Source organism: Microcaecilia unicolor, chromosome 1 (genome assembly GCF_901765095.1).
Source record: "Microcaecilia unicolor chromosome 1, aMicUni1.1, whole genome shotgun sequence".
NCBI classification, from domain to species: Eukaryota; Metazoa; Chordata; class Amphibia; order Gymnophiona; family Siphonopidae; genus Microcaecilia; species Microcaecilia unicolor.
In genome coordinates, this window is record NC_044031.1 from 318,962,742 (window position 1) to 318,986,774 (window position 24,033).

General features: G+C 41.2%; 1 protein-coding gene across 1 annotated transcript in view; it reads left to right on the plus strand.

Annotated features, from left to right (window-relative positions):
- Nucleotides 1–24,033, plus strand: part of FARS2 (phenylalanyl-tRNA synthetase 2, mitochondrial) — a 1,053,072-nt gene that overhangs the window by 367,785 nt on the left and 661,254 nt on the right. The window contains 1 exon segment of the mRNA XM_030208798.1: nucleotides 8,908–9,039. Within this exon segment, the coding sequence (XP_030064658.1) occupies nucleotides 8,908–9,039 (132 nt within the window).

Genomic DNA, 24,033 nt, shown 5'->3' on the forward strand with positions numbered 1-24,033 from the left:
ATTGTGAGTTAAGGAATCTGGGGAGGCTGGGACATAATAATAGTTATTATTTCACCCTGTAGGTACTGTCCTTCTTTAATAGATTAGATTTTAATATATTGCTGTTCTACAGATAGGACCCTGCCCCATGCTTCAGAGTGAATTAATTAATATGGATAATACTGTTAAAACAGTGCTTGCAGTAGATTCCATGATATATGTACGTGTGTGTACATTCATATATACATAATACACATCTGTATGTGAATATGGCAAATGCATTGGCAGATAGCATTTAGGTAAGTACATCCGTGCTGTCTGCTAATCCAGTTACTGCATCCTGTGTAAACCATGCAATCATCCGCAGCTCTCTACCTCCCTTGATCAGCATCACCCTCACCCCTTGATGAAGCACATGATTTATTTATTTATTTCCAGGCATTTGATATATCGCAAATTGAGCCTGTACAGGCAACTAAGCGGTTCACAACAGTATAAAATAAACAAAAATTTTCTGAGCTGTGGATGGGGGCAGGGGGAGGGGAAAGAAAGGGGAGGGCAGGGTCAGAGACAAAAGGTAAGGCACAGACCAAACTTAAGACAATTAAGTAGAAGGAAAAGCGGAGGAAAAAAGGAAAGTTTTCAGAAGCGTTTTTAAGGACTGAAGAGACATGTCGGCTCTGAGAGAGGTGGGCAGATCATTCTACAGGTCCTAGATAACTGAATGCTGTATCTCAGGAGAGAGACAAGTGGAGAGCTGTGATGGAGGGAACACAAAGCAGATTACCCATGAGCATAGTTTGACTGTTTCATTTGGGGGGGTAAAGGATGGGGCGGGGCATATTAGCATATTCATTTGCATATATATATATTCAAATGAATATGCTTTTTATTTATTTATTTATAATTTCAAAAAATTACAATACAAAATAATCAGTAAATCAGACAGAAAACTTACCCATACACAAACAGAGCCCCAGGAAAGAATGTAAAATGCAAAGACTGTGCATATTTCATATACTCACACATGCACACGGCCCTGCCAAACAACTGTGCTTGTCTCTTTTACACACACACACAACTGAAAAAAGCAGCAGCGATGCAAACTTCTCCACAACTTCCTGCTGATATGATACTGATAAGAGAACGTTTGCTCTTTAGTGGCTAGAATATAGGAAAAAAGGGGACGGACGGCGGCAAAAGCAGGAGGAGGAGCAGACTTCCATGCCACTCCCGAAGTTGCAGCGACGAACGGGCGGCAGGCGGCAGTAGTAAAAGCAGCAAGCAGCCAGGCTCGACTCCGTCCTTCGCTTCCTTCCCTGCCCTCTCTGCGTCCCGCCTTCCTCTGATGTCATTTCCTTTCGGGCGGGATGTTGAGAGGGCAGGGAAGGAAGCGAAGGACGGAGTCGAACCTGCCTGCTTGCTGCTTTTACTACTGGAGTGGCGCCCCGCCCGCCAGTTCGCCGCTGCGGGTAACAAGACTGAGTTGTTGTCGTTTGGGGGGGGGGCAATGCCCCCCTCGCCCCCCCCCAGTCTACGCCCATGAGATTACCTGAAGTGATCAAACAACAATATCCTTGAATTCTATTGATATTTTTTAAATTATTTTTTAATAGAAGGAGAAAAAGCCTCAATTATAAGGGATTACTCCGTCGTTTGTGCACCAACATCAGGGAGGTCCCTCATCATCATGGGCAAAAAAACTCCTTGCATAATGTATAACATAAGGCTACTGCTCAAAATATTTTCAAAAAATGTAATTGTAAACATATGGCTACTGCTCAATACCCATTGCGGATCTTATGCACTTATCTTTTAAGTCTTTTAGACACCTTCCACATCTGAATCAACACGTTCTTGTCTAAATCTGCACTACCCAAGCTGCAAAGGACTTAAATACAAAAAAAAACTTACGCATCTAGTTTATCCTACATAAGCACACAACTATGGAACACATTACCAAAAGCCTTGAAATCGACGTACGACCACCTAAAATTCCGGAAATCACTAAAAACCAACCTGTTTAAAAAGGCATACCCTACCGATCCAATTTAAATGCCTAATCTCTGCAACACAACCAAACTAAAGCACGTAATGGACATAACACAACTGTTCCGTTCTCCGATTCTCTAATGTGGCTATGCCACATGAACTTAATCTTACCACAACATCACCCTGTATTTGTTCACACCGGAGCCTGCAAAGGCCTCTCCTGTACTATGTAAGCTACATTGAGCCTACAAATAGGTGGGAAAATGTGGGATACAAATGTAACAAATAAAAAAAATAAACAAGCTGATCTGAGTTATTGCTTCTCACCAGGTCAATAGAGGAATGTTACCTGGTCTTCAAGGGAAAGCTCTCACTCTTCTTTACCATTCGAGAGGATCCAAAAACGCTGTCCCAGAATTACACTCAAAGAAACATGACACTAGCGAAAGAGTAGCCAAGCCTTTCTGTAGGATTTCCTTTCTATCTCTTCCTATATCTTCTCCTTTGCATCATGAGGTAGCCTTTACTGCTCTGCTTAATCCTCCTGAGCCTTATGATGGGCTCAGGCTCTAATCAGATTCCTGTTGTATTCAGCTTACCCAGAAAACCACAAACACCCCACCAAGCTCAACCAAGCCATGATTGCTTCTAGCTACAGACTACTCACCAAGCCCAACTCGTGACTAATCACACAGAACCTCACTGATGATAGATTCAACTGGAAACTTGCCCCTTGTAAACCACTGACTGTACCACAGAAAAGTAGTCTATCAATAATAATAGAGGGCATGAGTTGAAGCTACAGTGTGGTAAATTTAAAACAAATCGGAGAAAATTTTTCTTCACCCAACGTGTAATTAGACTCTGGAATTCGTTGCCGGAGAACGTGGTACGGGCGGTTAGCTTGACGGAGTTTAAAAAGGGGTTAGATAGATTCCTAAAGGACAAGTCCATAGACCGCTATTAAATGGACTTGGAAAAATTCCGCATTTTTAGCTATAACTTGTCTGGAATGTTTTTACGTTTGGGGAGCGTGCCAGGTGCCCTTGACCTGGATTGGCCACTGTCGGTGACAGGATGCTGGGCTAGATGGACCTTTGGTCTTTCCCAGTATGGCACTACTTATGTACTTATGTACTTATGTACTTATCACAGCTACCTGAATTTTACTGAGCCTTAAATTGAGAGCAACATACAATGGAGGGGGTCAGAGTAGAAAACACAAGCAGTCCAGAAAAGAAAGCACTAAGGGCTCTCAAGAAAGGAATAAGTGTGCTTTATAATGACTCGACATGGGTCGTTTTTCGTTGTCAAGTAATGCCTGCCACTGGGGTCAATTTAAATATGCAGCACTCAATGCAAAAAATTGTTGTTGCGCAATAAATATTGTCTCTGCTCAATGAATGTCCACTCTGAAGATAGGAGCACGAGTTCTTGATGTGGAGCAAACTGCCAAGAGAAAAGAAAAATGTTTGGCCTGAGGCAGATATTATTTGATTCTGAAACATCAGGTCATAATAAAGTACATTTACTCCTTTCTTGAGAGCCCTTTGTCCTTAAATTGAGAGATCATCTGTCACCAGCTTTGGAGACCATCACTGGATTTCAGTAGTGTTCAAATCTAAATTTAACGTGTCAGTCATAGACCTTGTTCTTAAATGGTCCTCAATATCTCAGAATAATGTAGTGATTATTTCATCTTGTGTAGAAGTTAGATGTTTCATACAGTGAATTCTGTATTTTTTTTATTTGCTGACCCATGCATCTGGAATTCTTCTCATACAAAAGGTCTGAAGTTGGTTCATGAACATTTAACATTTGGGAAGCTTTTCAAAGCCTTTTTTGTTTACTCAGGTATTTGATTAAGCGATAGCTGGTTCCCTGGGAGGGGGGGGGGGGGAAAGAAAGGATTTCTAGGTTGCTTTCACTCTGTGACTACCTGATTCATTGATTATGTATGAGTGTATGAATATGGATACTTAATTGCATTAAGAAGTTGTCACGCCCCTCACCTTGCCGGCAATGGCGCCCCCTCCATCGGTGTAGGGCCAGGGTTCCCTTCAACAGCATCTCTGCCCCGCCTCCTTGCTCCATGGGGATTGGCTCCCCGTGACTGGTGTCCTGGTTGTCCATTTATCAGCCCTTAACCTTTGGGCTGTCCCTTGCCTCCTCTGCTGTTTCCCTATTGGATGTCTGGCTGCTTCCCCTACTCTCCTTCTCAGCTGTTTCCAGTGAATGCCTGATGCCAGCACTATTTCTGTGGAACCCTTCCCTGCCTCAGTGCTTCGGCTTCTACTTTGGTAGGTGTTTACTTTGCTCTGTTGTTTGCTGCTTCTCTATTTTGTCCCTCATTGCTGATTTTGCCTATACCTGGATTACTCTATTGCCTGTTGTCTGCCTATTGACTTTACCTGTACCTGGATTACTCTCTTGCCTGCTGCCTGCCTATTGGCATTGCCTGCACCTAGATTACTGTCTTGCCTGCCTATTGACTTTGCCTTTACCTGGATTACTGTCTAGCCTGCTGCCTGCCTATTGACATTGCCTGTACCTGGATTACTCTTGTTTCCTGCTGCCTGTCTATTGACTTTGCCTGTACCTGGATTACTCTCCTGTCTGCTGCCTGCATATTGACATTGCCTGCACCTGGATTACTCTCTTACCTGCTGCCTGCCTATTGACTTTACCTGTGCCTGGATTACTCGATTGCCTGTTGTCTGCCTATTGACTTTGCCTGTACCTGGATTACTTTCTGGCCTGCTGCCTGCCTATTGACATTACCTGTACCTGGATTACTCTCTTGCCTGCTGCCTGCCTATTGACATTGCCTGTTCCTGGATCATTCTCTTTCCTGCTGCCTGCCTGGCTGATACGTTCACCGCCCCGCTTCCAGCCCCGTCTCATAAGTCCTGAAAGCCGCCCGCACCTAGGGGTTCAACCTCTGGGGAATGGCTGTCCGCGCAGTTGGCACCTGGGGTTGTCCAGCTGCCAAGCAGAACCTGGTCCGAGTACAGGACTCAGCAGCACTCTACTTGGTACAAGAACTCATAAGTCTGACAGGAGTGTGTGGTAAATGTTATGCTTTGTTGAATTTTTTTTTGTGTGTTTGTAACTCTCCCAGAGCCAACCAGACTGGATGGGTGACCTAAAAATGGAAAAAATTAGATAGCAAAGGAAAAAATAATGGAATGCAGAGAGCCTGCTAACCACTATCTCAACTTCCATGTGAATGATATGGCTTTGACTTCTGGGTCTAATTTTGTGCCCTCAAGGATGGGCAGCCATCTGGCTAGGGATGAGGATACTTCCAAGGAAGCATTCACAGTCCCTTGGGAGGAGAGGGGTCCCACTCATCATACTACAGCTACATCTAGTGGCTAGATTTAGTGACCATAATTGCAATATCTGGAAGGAGCTCTGCTACATGACCTACAAAGACTGTCACTGCATTGACTTAACTATATTGGGAGAGAATATCAAACAGTAGAAAATTTCCTGGGGTAGTTACAAATGAAGGCTCAGGAAACAGATTTCAGTTCTGAGTTCAATGGAGTTGGTAAACTGAAGGAAGTGGAGGAAATACCCAGTCCAAACAAATAAACATACTCCTCAGAGTTCTGTGCCTTTACTGCTGTAAAACTGACCTTGTGGCAAAATGAGGTTTCTTACAATTAGAAAGCACAACTCCTTTAAGTCTTTTCATTACAGCAGAAGGCTTACAGTTCAAGAAAAATGTATGTTGATTCAAAAAGATTAGTCATTGGCCTTATATTTAAGTAAGAAATTTAGTGGTAACTTTGAAAGGCGTTTCCATAGGCAAAATAGCATTGTATATGCAAGAATGGACTTTTGTAAAAGTGCCCAGGGTATATGTGCTTAAATCTATGTGTATACATCCTATATACAAAAGACAGAGAAGCAAGAGTACAACCAACCAATGCAAAGCAAGAGTACACCAAAGCAAAGGAAAAAAAAGTACACAAGGGCCTTCAAGACTTGGACAATCAGAAATGGGCCCTGTTTCGGTGAGAGTCCGCCTGCGTCAGGGGTTTAACTGTAGGCTGAATCCAGTGCAGCTTCCTTGAGGCTTGTAAATCAGGTCTGACGAGGGTCCTTGTTTTGTAACCTGCTTCAGGGATCTGTCTTCACTCTGTCTAGCCGATAACTACTAAATGTTGGGAAGGCTTAATCGAGTCCTGCAGTAAGTCCTCAGGAAAGTCTACAGCAAGATCATGCCTTTAGCTCTTGCTGAAACACGGCCCATGTTGGGTCATTTCTTAATAAACAATTCCTGATTGTTTCAGTCTTGAAGGCCCTTGTGTACATTTTTTGTTTTGCATATATCCTAAATACACATATGTAGGAGTCAACTTTTCAAAATTATTGGAGATGTTAAACCCAACAGAAATTATCTCACCGTGGACACAGTCAAGGAGTTTGTTCAATATTGGGGGTGCTCAAGCACTCACAGCACCCATCGAGTTGGCTCTTATGTACACATACATTTATTCAAGCTGACTGGCTTCCTCAGGGGTAGGGTTGGGGGAGAGTTTAGACCAGGGCTGTAGAGTTGGAGTCAGAAGCAATTTTGGGTGAAGATGGAGTCAGTAAAAATGTACCGATTCTGACTTCAGCTTCAAAATAAAACAAACAAACAACATTATAATACATGGTAAATTTATCATTTTATACTTATATATACATATCTTTGTCTTGGATCTACTGATAAATATATCAGTATTTTAGATCCAGAATCAAAAATTTAAAGCCTAATGTCAGTTGGAGTTTGAGTCTGACAGTAGAAACATAGAGAAGTCGATGAGAGGGATTGAGAACAAGGAGAGTGTACTTGCCTGAGATGATGAGAATAGAGAGAGAGTGAATATATGTTTTCTCAAATTCTACAATTGATAAAAAAGTCGTGCCTAGATAACTTGTGTTTTCACACATCTGTTTGATGCCTAATTTATAAAGTAAAGTGTATGCTTACTCAACTTTATAAAATACTATTATAGATGTATGGGGATACTAGCACATGTACCAGCTCAAGGACTAGTGTAAATGTTAGTGCATACTTTCCACACACATATGTAAATTAAGGAATTTTATAATCTACACATGCAAGTGTGGACTCCGCCTATGACCTGCCCAAACTCTACCCCTGTACACACCCACATTGAAAGTATGTGTCATGACAAGTGTGAACTTTCATTTTGTAAGGAAGTTGGAGGGTCTAAGCAGCTCAGGAGGAGGTATGGGGCCAGACTACATTCCCCACAAGGCCCAGAGAGAAGGGATCGGGGTGGTAGGTCCCAAAACCCGGTATGGCCCCCACGTGAAAGGGAGGGGGAAAAGGACTGGAAAGAGCAGCTGCTATGGCGGGCAAGGACCAGAAGGGGGAGCAGGGATGACAAAGCTCAATACCCTTGGGTTAGAAATCAGTACAAGATTCCTTCCACCTGGGAGGGGGAGGAGGTCTCCAACCAACAGCCTAGCAGAGAGGCAGAGTTAATGGAGTGTTTGGAGGAAGGAGAGGGGGGAGAGACCAACACACCAGGTTTGGAGGAGCCAGTTGACATGGACTGTAATTGTACTTTGGGGCAGAGTTGCAGGGACTGAAGGCAGTGGGTGGTCACAGGAATCAATTAGCTGTGTTGTGGGCGGTGTACTGCCATTCTGCAACCACCCAAGTGGAAAGACTTTTTAAAACTGAAACCCAGGCTGTTGAACTGGGGGAGAACTTGGATTTAAAGGGAAGTTTTTTTCTTTTGCGTTATTTTGGAAACTGAATGGGACTTTAACCCCTTGAACTGAGATTTTGTGGAGGAGGGGAAATAAACTGTTTGGGAACTAAAAGCTGTGTGTTGTCTGGAAGGACTTTGTTTGTGGACTGCTAAAGGGAGCCTACCACCCCTGAAGGTTTGCTACCGGGATTACAGTTATTATAATTTATACAAATAAGTGCCTAAAATATTAGTATTTATGCATGTTCTTAGTTCCTAAAACTAGGCAGCTCCTTATAAAATTATTCCCAAAATGTCCTTAAAATGTAATTTTACTGCACAAAACCATTGATACACACACATTTTTTAGTACACTCGCAAAGCACTGAATTAACATAAATATCAAACCCCTAAATTTGCAATTTATAAACCACTAGAATCAGAAACATTGTTTGTTTGTTTTTAATGAGTCTGATTCCTCTTTGGGAAAGCAGCAGTAAAATGAAGAGAGTGAAAGCACTGCTTGAATAAATTCTCCACTGGAGAAGTGTCACAATTTTTTACTGTAAAATGAACAAGATTACTAGATTTGCTTATGAAAAGCTGCTGCCACATTGTCAACATGTTAGAGGTATGATTTTTAAAATGTGGAGAAAATTCTTGGTTTACTAAGGTGTTTTGTCAGATTCTTCTCAGTTTTCCTCAAACACTTTTATAAAGATTCATGTCTGATTCAGAGAAACTGTCCTTCCAGAGGTTCCGTTTAAGATCTCATTTGTATAATCAGGTCAGGAAAGTGATGGCTAATAATATATGACACAAAGGAAAAGGCTGATTCTCTTCATTTTCAAGGAGTTCCTCGTCATTTCCAGTTAGAGAGAATATCAGAATCGCCTGCTTTCCTATGATCTTGGCTCATTTTCTTTTTGTACCAGATGTTTGTGAGAAGTTGACAAGTGATTGATTTGGTTTCAGAGGGTGCCTGAACTGCACAAAGTGTTTTTCTTATTAGAAAAGACATGACCATTTTTTCACTTGTTTCAAGATTTATTACCTTGCACAAAAGTGTTGTAAATAAGTTTGTTTGCCATGCATTTTCTCTAGAAACAAGTAATTGGTGTCATTAGCTGAAGGGCAGGTGCTGTAAAGGGGCAACCGTTAAGAATGTTATATATTTCTTTTTCCTTCATTTTTATTTTCAACAACATCACAGGAGTGAAGATTAGATGGGTGGACTGCTATTTCCCGTTTACCCATCCTTCCTTTGAGATGGAGATGGAGTTCCAGGGAGAATGGATGGAAGTCTTGGGCTGTGGGGTCATGGAACAGCAGCTGGTTAACTCAGGTACTGAAACTTCTGTGCTTCATTAAATGTTGTTATTAGCAAGCATGTTCAGCATAGGCCCTTTCACAGCACTGAACCACCACCACCACATACACATATTGGTGGGCATTGACAGCAGCAAACAGTGTGCAGGCATGATGCTTCGATGGAAACACAATATCCCCTGCTAAGCCACAGTATCTCAAATCTGCAAGTTTATCCGTATGAATGTGCAGTGCAATTTTCAGGAAAAGAGTTCTAATTTTTCTTTACACTTGCATTTTCTTCTAGAGTGTGATACAACTATTTTTAGATCTTCCTAGTTTTTGTATTATCTTTTTTTTAATGTCTTTTTTTTTTTTTTTTGTCTACACTCTTGTTTAATATATGGAAGTCCCTGTACACCAGGGCATTTCAGCAGTGAGGTTTTCCTCTGAGTCAAATGCCATTGCTGGGTTTTCCTAACAGAATTGCTCCTAATATACAATCTGTTTTGGGTTTTTTTTTCTGATAAACACATTTAAGTAATTTTAACAGTATGCTGAGCCTGGTCTTTCTGCAGTAAGTAGCACTTTTTTTTTGCTGTACACATCCGATTCCTCTTAAGGCTGCCAACTGGATTCAGGTTCACAGTACAGGGTTGATGCAGTTCTGGGTTTACCCCAGTTCATGCTGGGACTCGTAGTCTTGCTTTTCTTAGAGAATGAAATGGGGAAATCGGAGCTAAAAATCCCTGCATGCAGTGGGGTAAACCCAGGACTGAATCAACCTTTCCTGTGATTCTGGATTCAGTTGGCAGCCTTATTCTAAGACAAAGTGAAATGACAATGCAGGTCTGCATATAATACTGGAGAGCCAATGATTTTCTTCCATATCCATATACTGTTAAAATGACAGTGTACTGTGATGTGTTATGACTAATGTGGTGATGCTTGTATGTTTTTAAATAGCTTATAGGGTAGATTGAGAGCTATTCTTTGAAAGAGGAGGGGTCAGCAGAACAGATATGTTGATATGGTTTTTGACCTGTTGAGAACACTGAGATTTGATCTTGTGTAGCAGAGGCAGAGAAGCGGGGAGAGCTATAGAGATTCTCAAGAGAGGCAGGGCCCTTAGTATTTATATGCCTTCTAACACTCAGGTTTTCAACTCTGTCTTCAAGTACCCTCAAGTCAGTCAGGTTTTCAGGATATCCATAGTGAATATGTATGAGAGAAAGCTTGCATACAGTGGAGACAATGAATATCCTTAGTCACTGAGAAAATCATGAGAATTCAAATGGCTGGGGAGGGGGAAGTTGGTTGGCAGGTGTATTGGATGAGAACCTCTATGCTCAGAGAGGGATTAAGGCATGCCCCAGTAGGACAGGGATTGGACCAAGGAAGAGTGGAGCACCAGTAATGAGCAATAACCATCACAGAGGAACTTTACTAATACTAATAGCCCCAGACCACCTCAGAGACCTGCTGAGATCAATATCAATTTATTGTTTATATACCGCCGCATCCCCTAGAAGGGTTCACCAGGGTTTACAGCAAATCAGTTAATCACATTGCTTAGAGTTACAACAATATCTATGGAATTATGACCATTTTATAAAGTCATCAAATATTAGCCATCAGAGAGGGTTTTACAGGTATCATACAGATCATCAGTCATCAAACAGGAAAGTTTTCAATTTCTTTCTGAAAGTGAAAAAGGAAGATTTGCGGCATATTGTATTGGGTAAGGCGTTCCAAAATGGAATAACATTTTATTTTCATTTATAGTTATTCCATTTTGGAACGCCTTACCCAATTCTTGAAAAAGCAAGCATTTTTTGCACTTGGGATGCAAAATATCAGGAAGTGTTGTAGCCGCGTGGAGTGTCCGAATAAGAAATCTTTAAAAACGATAAGATGGTGGCATGCTGGGCGTCCTGATCTCTGGTGTAGTTTGAGCTCCATTCTTCTTGTTTCCTTATGATGCCACACAAATGGAAGGGGAACGTAAGAGCCTTATCTGTTATGGGCTTAGTGCCTCTTACGCCTTCGGCGTCCCAACCCTGAATTGAAGGATTTCTTACCCAGCTTGTGTCCAGAACTAGTAACAGAGGCCAGACCCCTGCTGCAGGCGTTGTTGGGGGGAACCTTGACCTGCTTGGGGGTGAGCTTTATGTTAGCCCTCGCGAGCACTGGACGTCAGCCTGTTTGTTAGTGCTTTCAGGTCCTTTTTGAGAGCATGTCGCTCTGGATGAAAGTGGTGAGTCCAGTCCGGGTGTATCTTGGAACCCTTCTCCTCCTCCTTCAGCTCCCCAAGCCGGATAGAAGCATCCCACACCACAGAAGGAACTGCTGGGATTCTTCTATCAGAGAGGCCAGTTTGATTGTTAACTTCTATGTTGGGGGCCTCCAATGATCCATTGGATTAGCGGACTGACTTAACACCTGGATCTGGAGCAGTGCATCATGCAGGGGAGGTGATTTGGGGGGCAATTTGGGGCCTCCTCACCAAGTTGGAATAAACTATTGTTAGTTGCTTATCTGATATTTCCAATCTTAAGTTTTCTTATGGAATTTTGCTACCAAAACTTAAGAAGTTAGAGGTTTGAGACTTTGGAAAAGTCTTTGAAAGATAATTCAGAAGTGGTATAGACTTTGGTTAGAGACAAAATTGTGATTCATCATAAGCTGGAACAATTTGAGAACAACTTCAGGCATTTGAATCTTCAGCTACTTAATATTCCAAAAGTTCTGGGTATATAGCCATTGGATACCTTTAAAAAAATGTATGACTGAGCTTTTGAGTTTACCAGCAGAATCAATTCCGTCAGTTAATAAGGTATTTTACTTATCAACAAAAGTATTGGCTGACAATGAACAATCTAATTTAGATGTATCTGCTATCGTAGACTCTTCTCAGGAATATGTCTCAGATCTTGCCAGTTTGCTTATAAATTTTGTATTTGAACAAGATTTAAATATGGTGATGCATTTATATTTCCGCAACTTACAAGCACAATTTTATGGACAGAGAATGTGGACTATTGGTCTGACCAGTATAGCTATCATTATGTTATGTTATATGACATCTGTGTATATTACAGACGGACTCTGAAAACCTGGTTGTTTTAATAGATTTTTAAAATTATTTTTAGAATGTTCATGACCTAATTTATTTGAATGATGCATATTGTAACTTTTACTTTATTGTGATCTGTCTTGAACCTCTTATCCTAGGTTAAGTAGAATACGAGCCTTGGAATTAAATTGATCTAAGTGGGTATCCAGGGCAAATGAATACAAACTAACTTATGTTAGGTCACAAAGAGTATCAGGATTAGAACCCACAGCTCATACGAGCATTGAATATAGCACAGTACAACAAGGGTAGTGGAAGAGGGAGTCTCCTCTAAGGACGTCAGGTGCTCCTCTGAGTATTTCAGTATAATACAGAAATAATACATGATATCACACATAGCCTAGTGGTTTGAGCACCAGTTTAACAACCAGAAAAGCCCAGTTGAAATCAAATCAAATACTTACTTATTGACCGCTAGTATCCCACATTGGGTACAATGCGCTGTCAAAGGAGATAAAATACAAAGTTAATTCAAATTGCAATCATAACAACAACAACAACAAAAAAGGCCATACTAATCATTAGCAATCCTTATATAAGAAGAAAGAGAATTCTACACTGATACTCCCAAAACTAATACAGCATTTACTATTTTCAGAAACCTAGCATTTTTATAAAGAGGAGGTTATAAGATCAAGTGATCTCGAAGATGCTGAGAACGCCCAATAAAAAGTGAAATGAGATTAATCAATTCTGAAGTGGACCCATATAGAATTTAAAAAATTAAACTGTTTTAAATTTAATTCTCTCATTAACAGGGAGACAATGTAATTTCTCAATATATGGTGAGATACTGCTATATCTATAAGGTTTTAAAATTAATCTTACTGCAGTATTCTGTATCGACTGCAATTTTTTAAAGATTTTTGGTAAGTAAACCAAAAAAACAGGACATTGCAGTAATCCAAATCCCACTGTTGTTCCTTGTGACTTCAGGCAAATCACTTAACTCTCCATTGCCTCAGGCAGAAACTTAGATTGTGAGCCCTCTGGAGATAGGGAAACACCTACTGTGACTGAATGTAACTCACCTTGAGCTAATACTGAAAAAGGTGCAAGCTCTGAGAGAAGAAGACATTTCTCTGGTAAGTGAACATTATTTTGCCTTGTGCTTTGGGAACTTCAAGGTTGGGGTTTAAAGGAGGAATTGTAGGTTAGCGATAGGCAGAATAAAAATATAAAAAAAGCAAACTTTATCAACTAGTCTCCATACTCTTTCCCCCCCTAGTTTTAAAACTTGAACTTTGTACCACAGCATTAACAGATAGCCTCTAGCAGGCACTACAGGACCTACTTAGTCTTCATCCCGCCCACCCTCCAGCAGAAAGAGTGTTGGAAGCGTTCATTGATAGGGAGAGTGGGGCCACTATAGACTCTTGGGGATAACAACTGTCTTACATTACATATGAGCACATGACATATTTGGAAATAATCAAAAATGTTACTTTCAAAAATAATGATTTGTATGCAACCGAAGACGATGAGGAGCCTGAGCCGCCACCTAAGATCACAGAGGTGCTTGTAGGTTTGCAAATGGGACTTAAATTTCTTGAAACTGAAAAGGTAGATTCACTTTCAGTTTTACAATTAAAACTCTTGATTGAAATCATTAAAAAGAAGCAAAGAGATGCAATGAGACAGTCAACCATTGATATTTTTTAAACAAAAAATGAACCACTTTAAAGTAGACTCTAACATTTGTTTGTTAATGTATGCTTAGATGGCACTTAGTTTATTTAAAAACCAATTATTGACATCTTAAATACTTTATTGAATAGACAAGAAGGTGGTTTGATACTAATTTATGGTTTGATACTAATTTATCATCATTGGTTGAATGAATATGGAGTGCATAATCTTTTCCCTTTTCTTTTTAATTTTAAACAATTGTGCAGTGCATCAATAAAAGATTGAAACATGATCTATATATAGTAATGTTTTTCTATAGTACTGCAATTATCACGCGCATGCGAAATTGATAGCAGGTATTATACAAGTTGAATGCAGAAAAATGGGTTGAAATAGAATTCTAATTCGATCCGCTTATACCGCAGTGTGATTCTTAGGACTCCAAGCACCGTGTTATGACGGGGTTTAGCTGTACGTTGAATGATCTTAATTACCTTCCACTTCTTAATCGATTGCTGACAGATTTAGATCCCTGGGAAGGGTTGAGAGTGTCCTGGGTGGGTAGAGTTAATGTGGTTAAAATGCCAGTGTTGCCCAGGTTCCTCTATCCTTTTGCATGTTTGCCTTTGCCTTTACCTTTACCTAAACTCTTTCTGGTCAAGCTTCAGCAAAACGTGTTTGCTTGTATCAGGCAGTATAAACTCCCTAGAGTATGCAGAAGCTGAATGTATTTAGATCATGGACATGGTGGTATGGGAGTACTTGATTTTATGACTTATTAGGTAGTTCAACTTGAGGGGATTTTTGAGTGGGCGACTTTTCCTGCTAAGAATTGGGTGCAAATGGAACAAGCTTTAATGGGCAGTTTGTGTCTCTGCTATTTACAGTGGATGCCCCTAGCTGATTTGTGGTCTCAAATAAAGTCTGCACCTTGTGAGGTTTCCTGTATCCTCACATTCGTTCGTCTTTGTTTCCCCATCAATGTTATTTTTATGATACTCCAATTCCATATGCTTTGGGGTTTACAACAATTGATACTACCAGGATGTTTCACTAGTGGGCGGGGAAGGGGCTTTGGGTATTGGGTCAACTGTTGATACAGGACTCTTTTATTTCTTTTCCAATAGTGAAATGGAGCTATAATTCTGTCAGAGAGAGAAAGTAGGTAAAACAAACAAAAGTACACTGATTTTAAACTTTAGGGGGACAGGATAGGTATCTGGCATACAACTAGGAACATTAAATAGTTTATGTACCCCTAAGCAGTTGGATGGCATTAAACTTCTTCCCCAACCTTCCCTCCCTTCCCCCTACCGAAAATAAAATTATCAGTCTGAAACATGGTCAAAACAGAATAAATCATTTGTTTATCTAAATGTAATCTTCTACAAAACAGATGAGGTGAAGATGTGATTCCATGTGCCACAATGAAAGGAGAGTTTAATTTTACTTCTATTTAATTACAATATATTCCTTCTTTATAGCACCAGGCTTCCCAAGGCAGATTATAACAGTTAAGATGGATCTATCATGAAACAGGATATCCTCACTTAAATTTGGTCATGTATTACTGTATTCTGTAAAACAGTGTAGTAAAATGAGCACAAAATACAGAGCATATTACTGCTGTTTCTACCAGCTGCAATAATGTTTTAAGCTATTTTAGTGATATTGAATTTTATTTCATGATATATATCTAGATATGGGAAGCTTTCAAATAAATAAAAAAGCTGTCAAATGAGTAACCCCCCCCCCCAAAAAAAAAAAAAAAAAACACTTTTATCATCCACCTTAAGGCATTGCCTATCCAACTGGTATAACTTTAGACTTTTTACAGATGGACCATGTGTAGCAGTCCCTTATTTCTAATAATCTTTTTGCTATTGTTTTCAATAGCGTTTACTATTGTTTTGGGTGAGCTAAAATGGTGGCAAGATCCGCTTACTGGCTTCAGTCCACATAATGGGCTAGATAGGCTTATGCCATCTCCTGTCTCAATCTAACCTCCTTGACTGGCAACGTGGAGGGAAGGAGGGCAGACAGGACCTGATTTGTCTCAGAATTCCACCTTGTTCAGAGGGGCAGGGAGGCACTCACAGAAACAGCAGCTAAAACCCAGAGCAGAAGCAAATGTGAGAACACCTCAGATCTTGCTTTATCTAATAGCCACTGATGATGCAAGCAAGTAAGCAGGGACTAGGACTGGCATCGTGGAGGGAATGAAGTTGGCAGAACCCAATCTTCTCACAGATCACGGTCTAAAAGCAGACAGTGTCCGACATGGGTATTCATAGGAGCCGGCAGGCAAACACAGTGAAGGAGACAATGAAAATGATGAAAGAACATCCAAAGGACTCAAGGAGTTCACATCAGAAGTTTGTCACAAAACATACTGGTCTTGACACGAATTGCGTTTCTGCCGTAGAGGCTTGCTTCAGGAGTCCCTAAACAATAAAAAATATATAAATTACTATCATAAAAACAGAATAAATAATGGGTAACCAGAGGAATAATGACACAGTTATAAAATACATATATAAAAATGTGTCTAAAGATTCATATAGAAACATAAGTCTCACATAGCCAAATGGATAAAACATAGACATAAAAACAAATTTTATTTTCGCATAAGATGTATTTAAAGTGCCAACAAAAAAACATAAAGGCTCTGTGAATTCTTTAAAAAAGGCAGTAAATAAATCCAAATAAATAAATAAAAATAAATTATTGGCTTTAGTCTCTTATGAGCATTTAGTGCAATGTTAATTTGATCATTTTGTAAAACATTTTAACAAGGATGAAATTTTGTAATCCTGATCAAAATTTTTAACTCCTTTCTGTTGTCCAGTATTGCTTTCTCTTCCCTGCCTATGCAATTTCACCTTGGCCTAACATAACAGAGGGGAGGCATTGGCATAAGTTGCAAGTAGCATGGTGGAATCACTGTCATAGACCATATGAAGAGCCAGATAAAATGTTAAGATAAATGCTGGGGGAGAACAGATGCTGGACCTGTGTGCTGGGGTGGGGGGGGGGGGGGGGAGCAGAAGGAGAGGAGAAAATGGGTGTTTGTGCGTCAAGGGTAACAGGTTTAGTAGCAGAAAGGGAGACACTTGGATGTATGTACAAGGGAAGGATGCAGCAGGAGAGGAAAGGTAGGCACTTGAATGGAGGGGAGGGGGAGCAATGTACTGTGGGAAGGACACGTGTGTATGTAACATTTTATTATATTCAGCAGGTTTTAAAAATTTCCATGCAGTGGGAATTTTCTAGTACCAAGCCATCCAGCCCAGAGGTGAGATTAGCCATGTGATTACAATTTTGATTAAAGCGCTATTAAACTTTTTAATCACACGATTAATTGTGATTAAATTTTTCAACCATTGCCCACCCTTAGCCTCTTATAATATTCTTTGCTGATCATTCTTATCAATAGTTTATGCTGGATTGTTGCTTCTTCCTCCACTCCTAGATGATTATTCAGGCTGCATTTCAATTTCAGATGGTCACTTTGCTCCTAGGCTGCATCTTTCTGTTGGTGCTCAGCTGGTGTAATGATATAGTGTTAAGTGAAGAGTAAAATAGCACTGTGTTCTAGCACAGTTTTTTTAAGATAAGGAGCAATTTCTTATTCAATCATTTCGCATGTCCACCAAGCCATCCTTTAGTGCAGGGTTTACTCATGATTTTCCCATCCTAGAAGAATTTAAAATTTGTGCATCAGGAGTAAAACTAGCCTGGGAAATTTTTAAGTAAATGAATGTGCTACAGCATTACACAGTTTATTGCTTCAGCCCCAGGGAGTGTTGCATAATAATAGTAGTACATTTATGTATTTGTTAGCCCTCTTAATTTTTCATTAGTTTTTGTGGCTTATCTCCTGCTGCAGTGACTGCCTGATAGATTTAGATATATTATTTATAATCTGCCCTTATCCAGAGTGTAGAACAAACAAACACGTACATAATCATAAATGCAAACAAAACTGACAATAAAAAACAATCTTCATAACTGCAGCCAGGGTATTGTCTTCACCTGAACTTTATGCAATATCGCCACCGCGTTCTTTACCCTAGTGCTTAATCTGCAGGTGGGTACCTTTTATATCCTGGGTAAAGTGTGATCAGTATATATTATTACTTTTCTTTCCTACCATACTTGAATTGTAGAAATTGCCGTACTGAAATTTAGTATAGGTCTTGTGTAGTGGGGCCACCATTTGAAAGTACTTGGGAAGACTTGGGGTGAGAACTTTCTCCCTCTAGGGAATAGACAGATATTCTCCAGCTCTGCTATGAATTTCATTCTGTGATTATCACAGACTTATATAGGTTTGTCTCATGGGGGCTGTGTTTTAAAATGGGTTAGTTTTGTAAATCAACTACAATAATGTAGAGTGGGTGTGGTATTACTCATGCAGTATAGCAAAAGCAGAACCAAAAAGTAATCCACAGAAGATGAAACTTGTGCTCTTATATTGTAGGTAATAAAATACTAACAAAAGAAAAGGGAAGGAAAAGCCTCAAAGTAGCTCAAAACACACAGTTTAGTAGTAGTAGTAGTTTAAAGAGCTAAAGCCCCCCCCCCCCCCCAGACCTTACTTCATCATAGGCAAAAACCTATACATTGAGAACTACACATTGGTTCTAAAATAAGTTATCAGATTTTGCATTTTGAATGTAGCTACCTTTTCTATGGGAAGGTTTTTGCCTATGATGAAATAAGGTCTGATTTTTTGACCGCTTTAGCTCTGTGTGTTTTGAGCTACTTTGAGGCTTTTCCTTCCCTTTTGTTAGTATTTTGTTACCTTACAATATAAGAGCACAAGTTTCATCTTCTGTGGATTACTTTTAGCTTTGTAAATACCATGACAACAATGTGCTTCAGTCTTAAGTCAGGGTTTGTGGAATATGATCTCAGTCTCTCAAATTTACTGCTAATACTCACTGTAGTACTCACATCGTGTTAAATAGAGCTTCCTTCTGGAGCTCATAAGATGTAGCACATATAGTAATATGAAAAAGGTTTTGCCCCCTCCTTTTCCCTTGTTGCATATATGTCACACTGAATGGTTTCCTACATTTAAACAAATGTAATATTAGACAAAGAGAACCTAAGTAAACACATAACACAGTTTTGAAATTATTATGCCATTTATTTAAGGAACAAAGTTATCCAATAACCATATCACCCATGTGAAAAAGTAACTGTCCCTTTAGTTAATTAGCCAGTTGACCAAATTTAATTGATGATTAGATTCAGCTGATTGAACGCAGCAAGGCTCGATTGCAGTCAATCCTGTTGAACCTAAACCTCACTATATATATTGAAAAATACCATGAGCGTGAAGGAGTCAGTTTCTGCAAGAGCGCTATGCCATAATCAAAGGAAATTTCAGAAGAAATGAGAAAAAAAGTTGTTGAAACACATCAGTTTCAAAAAGGTTAAGAAGCCATTTCTAAAGTGCTGGACTTCAGCAAACTACTGTGAGAGCCATAGAGGGGCATAATCGAAAGGCACCGGCCATCTTCAGGGCCGGTGCCGTAAGCGGGTGGAGCCAAGCGTATTTTCGAAATATACTTGGCGCTGGCCAAATCGCTCGCCGGGTTTAGAATAAGATCGCTGGGTTTAGATGAGATGGCCGGCTCCGATTTTCAGCCATAATGGAAACCGGACCCGGACCCGGCATTTGGCCTTGGGAGGAGCCAGCATTTGTAGTGCACTGGCCCCCCTGACATGCCAGGACACCAACCAGGCATCCTAGGGGGCACTGCAGTGGACTTCAGAAATTGCTCCCAGGTACATAGCACCCTTATCTTGTGTGCTGAGCCCCCCAAATCCCCCCAAACCCACTGCCCACAAGTCTACACCATTACCATAGCCCTAAGGGGTGAAGGGGGGCACCTACATGTGGGTACAGTGGGTTTTGGGGTTTTTTGGAGGGCTCAACATTAACCACCACAAGTGCAACAGGTAGGGGAGGGGATGGGTCTGGGTCCACCTGCCTGAAGTGCAGTGCACCCACTAAAAACTGCTCCAGGGACCTGCATACTGCTGTCAGGGAGCTGGGTATGACATTTGAGGCTGGCATACAGGCTGGCAAAAAATGTTTTATTTTTTATTTTGTGTGGGAAGGGGGTTGGTGACCACTGGGGGAGTAAGGGGAGATGATCCTGCTTCCCTCCGGTGGTCATCTGTTCAGTTGGGGCTCTTTTTTGGGACTTGGTCCTAAAAATACATGGCCCAAGTCCGGCCGGCGAAATACTCATTCGAGCCGGCCTTTTTTTTTTCATAATAAGGTGAAGCCGGCCATCTTGTAACCCCGCCCCACCCCCTTCCCGCCTTCGCTACTCTACCAACATGCCCCCTTGAAGGTTGGCCAGTGCCACAACAAAAAAGCAATTGGGGCCGGCCAAAATCGGCTTTTGATAATACCGATTTGGATTGAGAGATCACCGGCGATCGCCCTTTCAAAAATAAGCCTGATTATCTCCAAATGGAGGAGACTTGGAACAGTGGTGAATCATCCTGTATTTGGCCTGCCATCCAAACTTATTCCAAGGGCACAACAACAACTCATCATCCGTGAAGTCACAAAGCATCCCAGAAGAACATCCAAAGAACTTCAGGCCTTTCTAACCTCAGCTAAGGTCAGTGTTTATGACTCCACAATAAGAAAAAAAACTGGGTAAAAATGGGAGTCATGGGAGATTAGCAAGGCAGAAACTGCTGCTATCCAAGAGTAACATCGGTGCTCATCTCACATATACAAAAATACCCTGGATTGATCCCCAAGCCCTTTGGGATAATGTTCTGTGGACAAATGAGTCAAAAGTGGAAATCTTTTTACAACACAGGTCTCATACCTGATGAAGCAAATATTGCCTTCCACAATAAGAACATAATACCAACAACCAAACGTGGTGGTAGTGTGATGGAGTGGGAATGCTTTGCTGCCTCAGGACCTGAAAAATGTACCATGATTGAAGAAACCATGAGTTTTACACTGCAACAGAAAATTCTTAAGAAGAATGTCTGATCACCTCTCCATGAGCTGAAATGGAAGTGTAATCGGGTTATGCAGCAAGACAATGATCCAAAACATAAAAGCAAGTCTATATATGAATGGATGAGGAGAAACAAAATTAAAGCTTTCTTTTGGCTTAGTGCAGTGGCTCCCAAACCAGATCCCAGAGGTTTGCATGCAATGGAGGCAGTGCATGCAAATTTCTCTTATGAATATTCATTATGGATATCCTGAAAACCTGACTGGCTGGGGTGCCTCCATGGGAACCACTGGCTTAGTGAAAGTCCTGACTTGAATCTAATAAGAAATTTGGTGACAGGACCTGAAACGAGCAGTTCAAATATGAAAACCCACAAATGTGTCTGAATTAAAGTAGTTCCGCAAAGAAGAGCGGGCTAAGATTCATCAACAGCAATGTGAACGACTGATATCACATTATAGGAAGTGTTCGGTTTGCAATTGTTGCTAAAGGTAGAGCAACCAGTTATTAATGTTTCACATGGATGTTGGATAACTTTGTTCCTTAAATAAATGACATGGACGGGCATAATTGAAAGGGACACCCAAGTTTTGCTGAGGACGTCCTCGCAGAATGTCCCGATGGAGGGGCGGGGAAACCCGTATTATCGAAACAAGATGAACGTCCATCTTTCATTTCGATAATACAGTCGGGGACGCCCAAATCTTGAAATTTAGGTCGTCCTTAGAGATGGTTGTCCCTAGACTTGGTCATTTCTGATTTTCGGCGATAATGGAAACCAAGGACGCCCATCTCAGAAACGACCAAATGCAAGCCCTTTGGTCATGGGAGGAGCCAGCATTCGTAGTGTACTGGTCCCACCTGACATGCCAGGACACCAACCGGGCACCCTAGGGGGCACTGCAGTGGACTTCAGAAATTGTGTCAGCTAAACGAACTGTGATTGGTGGAGAGAGACCTGGAGGGGGGCATAATCGAAAGGGAAGTCCAAATAGTTTTTTTATGTGGACGTCCTTGCAGAAGAACACCCATCACAAAAAATGTGGGGAAAAACGTCCAATTACTCGTCAGGGCCGTCCTTTTTTTTTTTTTTAATGTTTCAGTGAAGGACGTCCATGTTAGGCATCCTCGTACGTCCCGATGCCGGCGGTGGTAATTTGGTACAACCCTCACCCCCCAGAGCCACGCATTCCCGGGGAGGAGGGTGTGCATGGTCAGCCGCAAATCCACCCCCTTCTTCCGAGAGTGGGGCGTCAGGGATCACCAGCGGCTGCAGCTTGCGATCCAGCACGTGGCTCTGACAAGTGCTCGTCAGGGACGTCCTTTTTGGACGTCTTTGGCATGCACAGAGCAGCCAGCATAACACTTGGCTGCTCTGCGCATGCTCGACTGGCCGACTGGTTTCCGAGGAAATAGAGAATGCAAGTGAGCTACAATGAGCAGCTCATTTACATTCCATTTCCTTGATGCATGGCCATTCCCTACCAATTCACTATGGGATCGGTAAGGGAATGGCTCTTCCGAGGACTTTAGTGCATCTAGCTCTCAGAAGGAAGACGGAAAACAAGAAACTGGAGCGGACCGAGAAGTAACTCACCACTCAGCACCAGAGCTGCACAGAGATTACCAGGTGAAGGGAGAGGGGTAATTAGCCACACAGGGTCAGAGACAGACCAAACAGAAACTGCAGCCAAGAGAGGAGAAATCCTCCACACATGCATAGAGCTAACAGCTCATACAGAGCAAAGGAATCCACAGAGCTAACAGCTCACACAAAGCAAAGGGGTTCACACAAGCACAGAACTAACAGCTCACACAGAGGAAAGAAATCCACAGAAGCTCAGAGCTAACAGCTCACACAAGCAAAGGAATCCACCCAAGTACAAAGCTAACAGCTCAGACAACCAAAAGAGGGCTTTAAGCATATAAGAGTAAATGCCAAAGCAGGGGTTGCTGGGAGGGGCGAGCTTATGTAGACAGACTGACATCAGCTCGGCCCCTGACGGACCAATCAGGAGCGGTTTCAAGCATTCCCCTGTCTGACTAGTAGGATTCAGGCAGAAACATAACAGAATCACAACAGTATATATACAATTACACTTTTGTCTGATGAGGGGTGACTGTTGCACCTTCCGTCTAAGGGCGTGAATGCTGTCTTCACAACATCCTCAGTCCTAACCATCTCAAAAAGCAGAAGCTAGACTCAGATCTGCCATGTGTTAGCATGCAATATTGTCAGTGAGCCATTAAACTGGCATAGAGATATGTTTTAAACTAAACGTTTGCCCTTATCTATTTGGGCTTTTCCTACCAATAATTTTTCCTGTTTATTCCCATAGTTTTTATTTCCCTTTCTCAGATGGCTCACAGGATCCTTGCTGTCTTAACTACCTGAGGGGTACCTCTTCCAAGGTGAATCCTCAATACTGCTGGTTGGTTGTCTGGAACTGCCACGGTTAGAAGCAGCTGTTTTGCCTTTCTCTCAGGCTTGGGTACATATTTCTACCAAATATGTATTATTCAGGAACCTTCTTGCACTACCGCAATCTACTCTTTACCATATATATATATCACGATTTGTTCCATATATACTATGTCCCTTATATGTTATGTTACCATGCATGTATACACCATGAATGTTACCATATATGTATGCTCCTTAATGCAATACCAATTGTAATTCTGTTACCCGGAAATGGCAACCGCCGTTACGGCAAATGTAAGCCACATTGAGCCTGCAAATAGGTGGGAAAATGTGGGATACAAATGCTACAAATAAATAAATAAATAAATAAACCTCCAAATCTGAGCCCACCATGCTGCAATGTGCAGAGCTACATCCTGAGTCACAGGGCTGCTGTTTAGTGCATTTTTGCTACCATCAGATAATCTAATCAAACATTAGGTGCTGGAAAACTGGTGTTTCTTGTCGCTGCTTCCCAGTGGCAATAAATCTGAATGATTTACACAGGCTGCTCAACCCACATAATCCCTGATGTGTAGGTCTGCAACATCAAAAAATTGCAGAAAGATACTTGGCATTTTGCATATTGGGCACATTTTGCAATCCTGGCAACGCCTTAATTTGGAATCAGGTTAAGGGTTTGATAAGGCACAAACTTGAGATCCAGCAGATGAACTTCTGGTCTGATATTTTTGAAAACCTCTTAGTTTAGTCATACTCCAGCATAGAGTGAAACAGCTCTGCAGGAGTGGTGAAATTCTTGAGCTGATGTAGGGGAAGGGTAGTGAGCCAAGA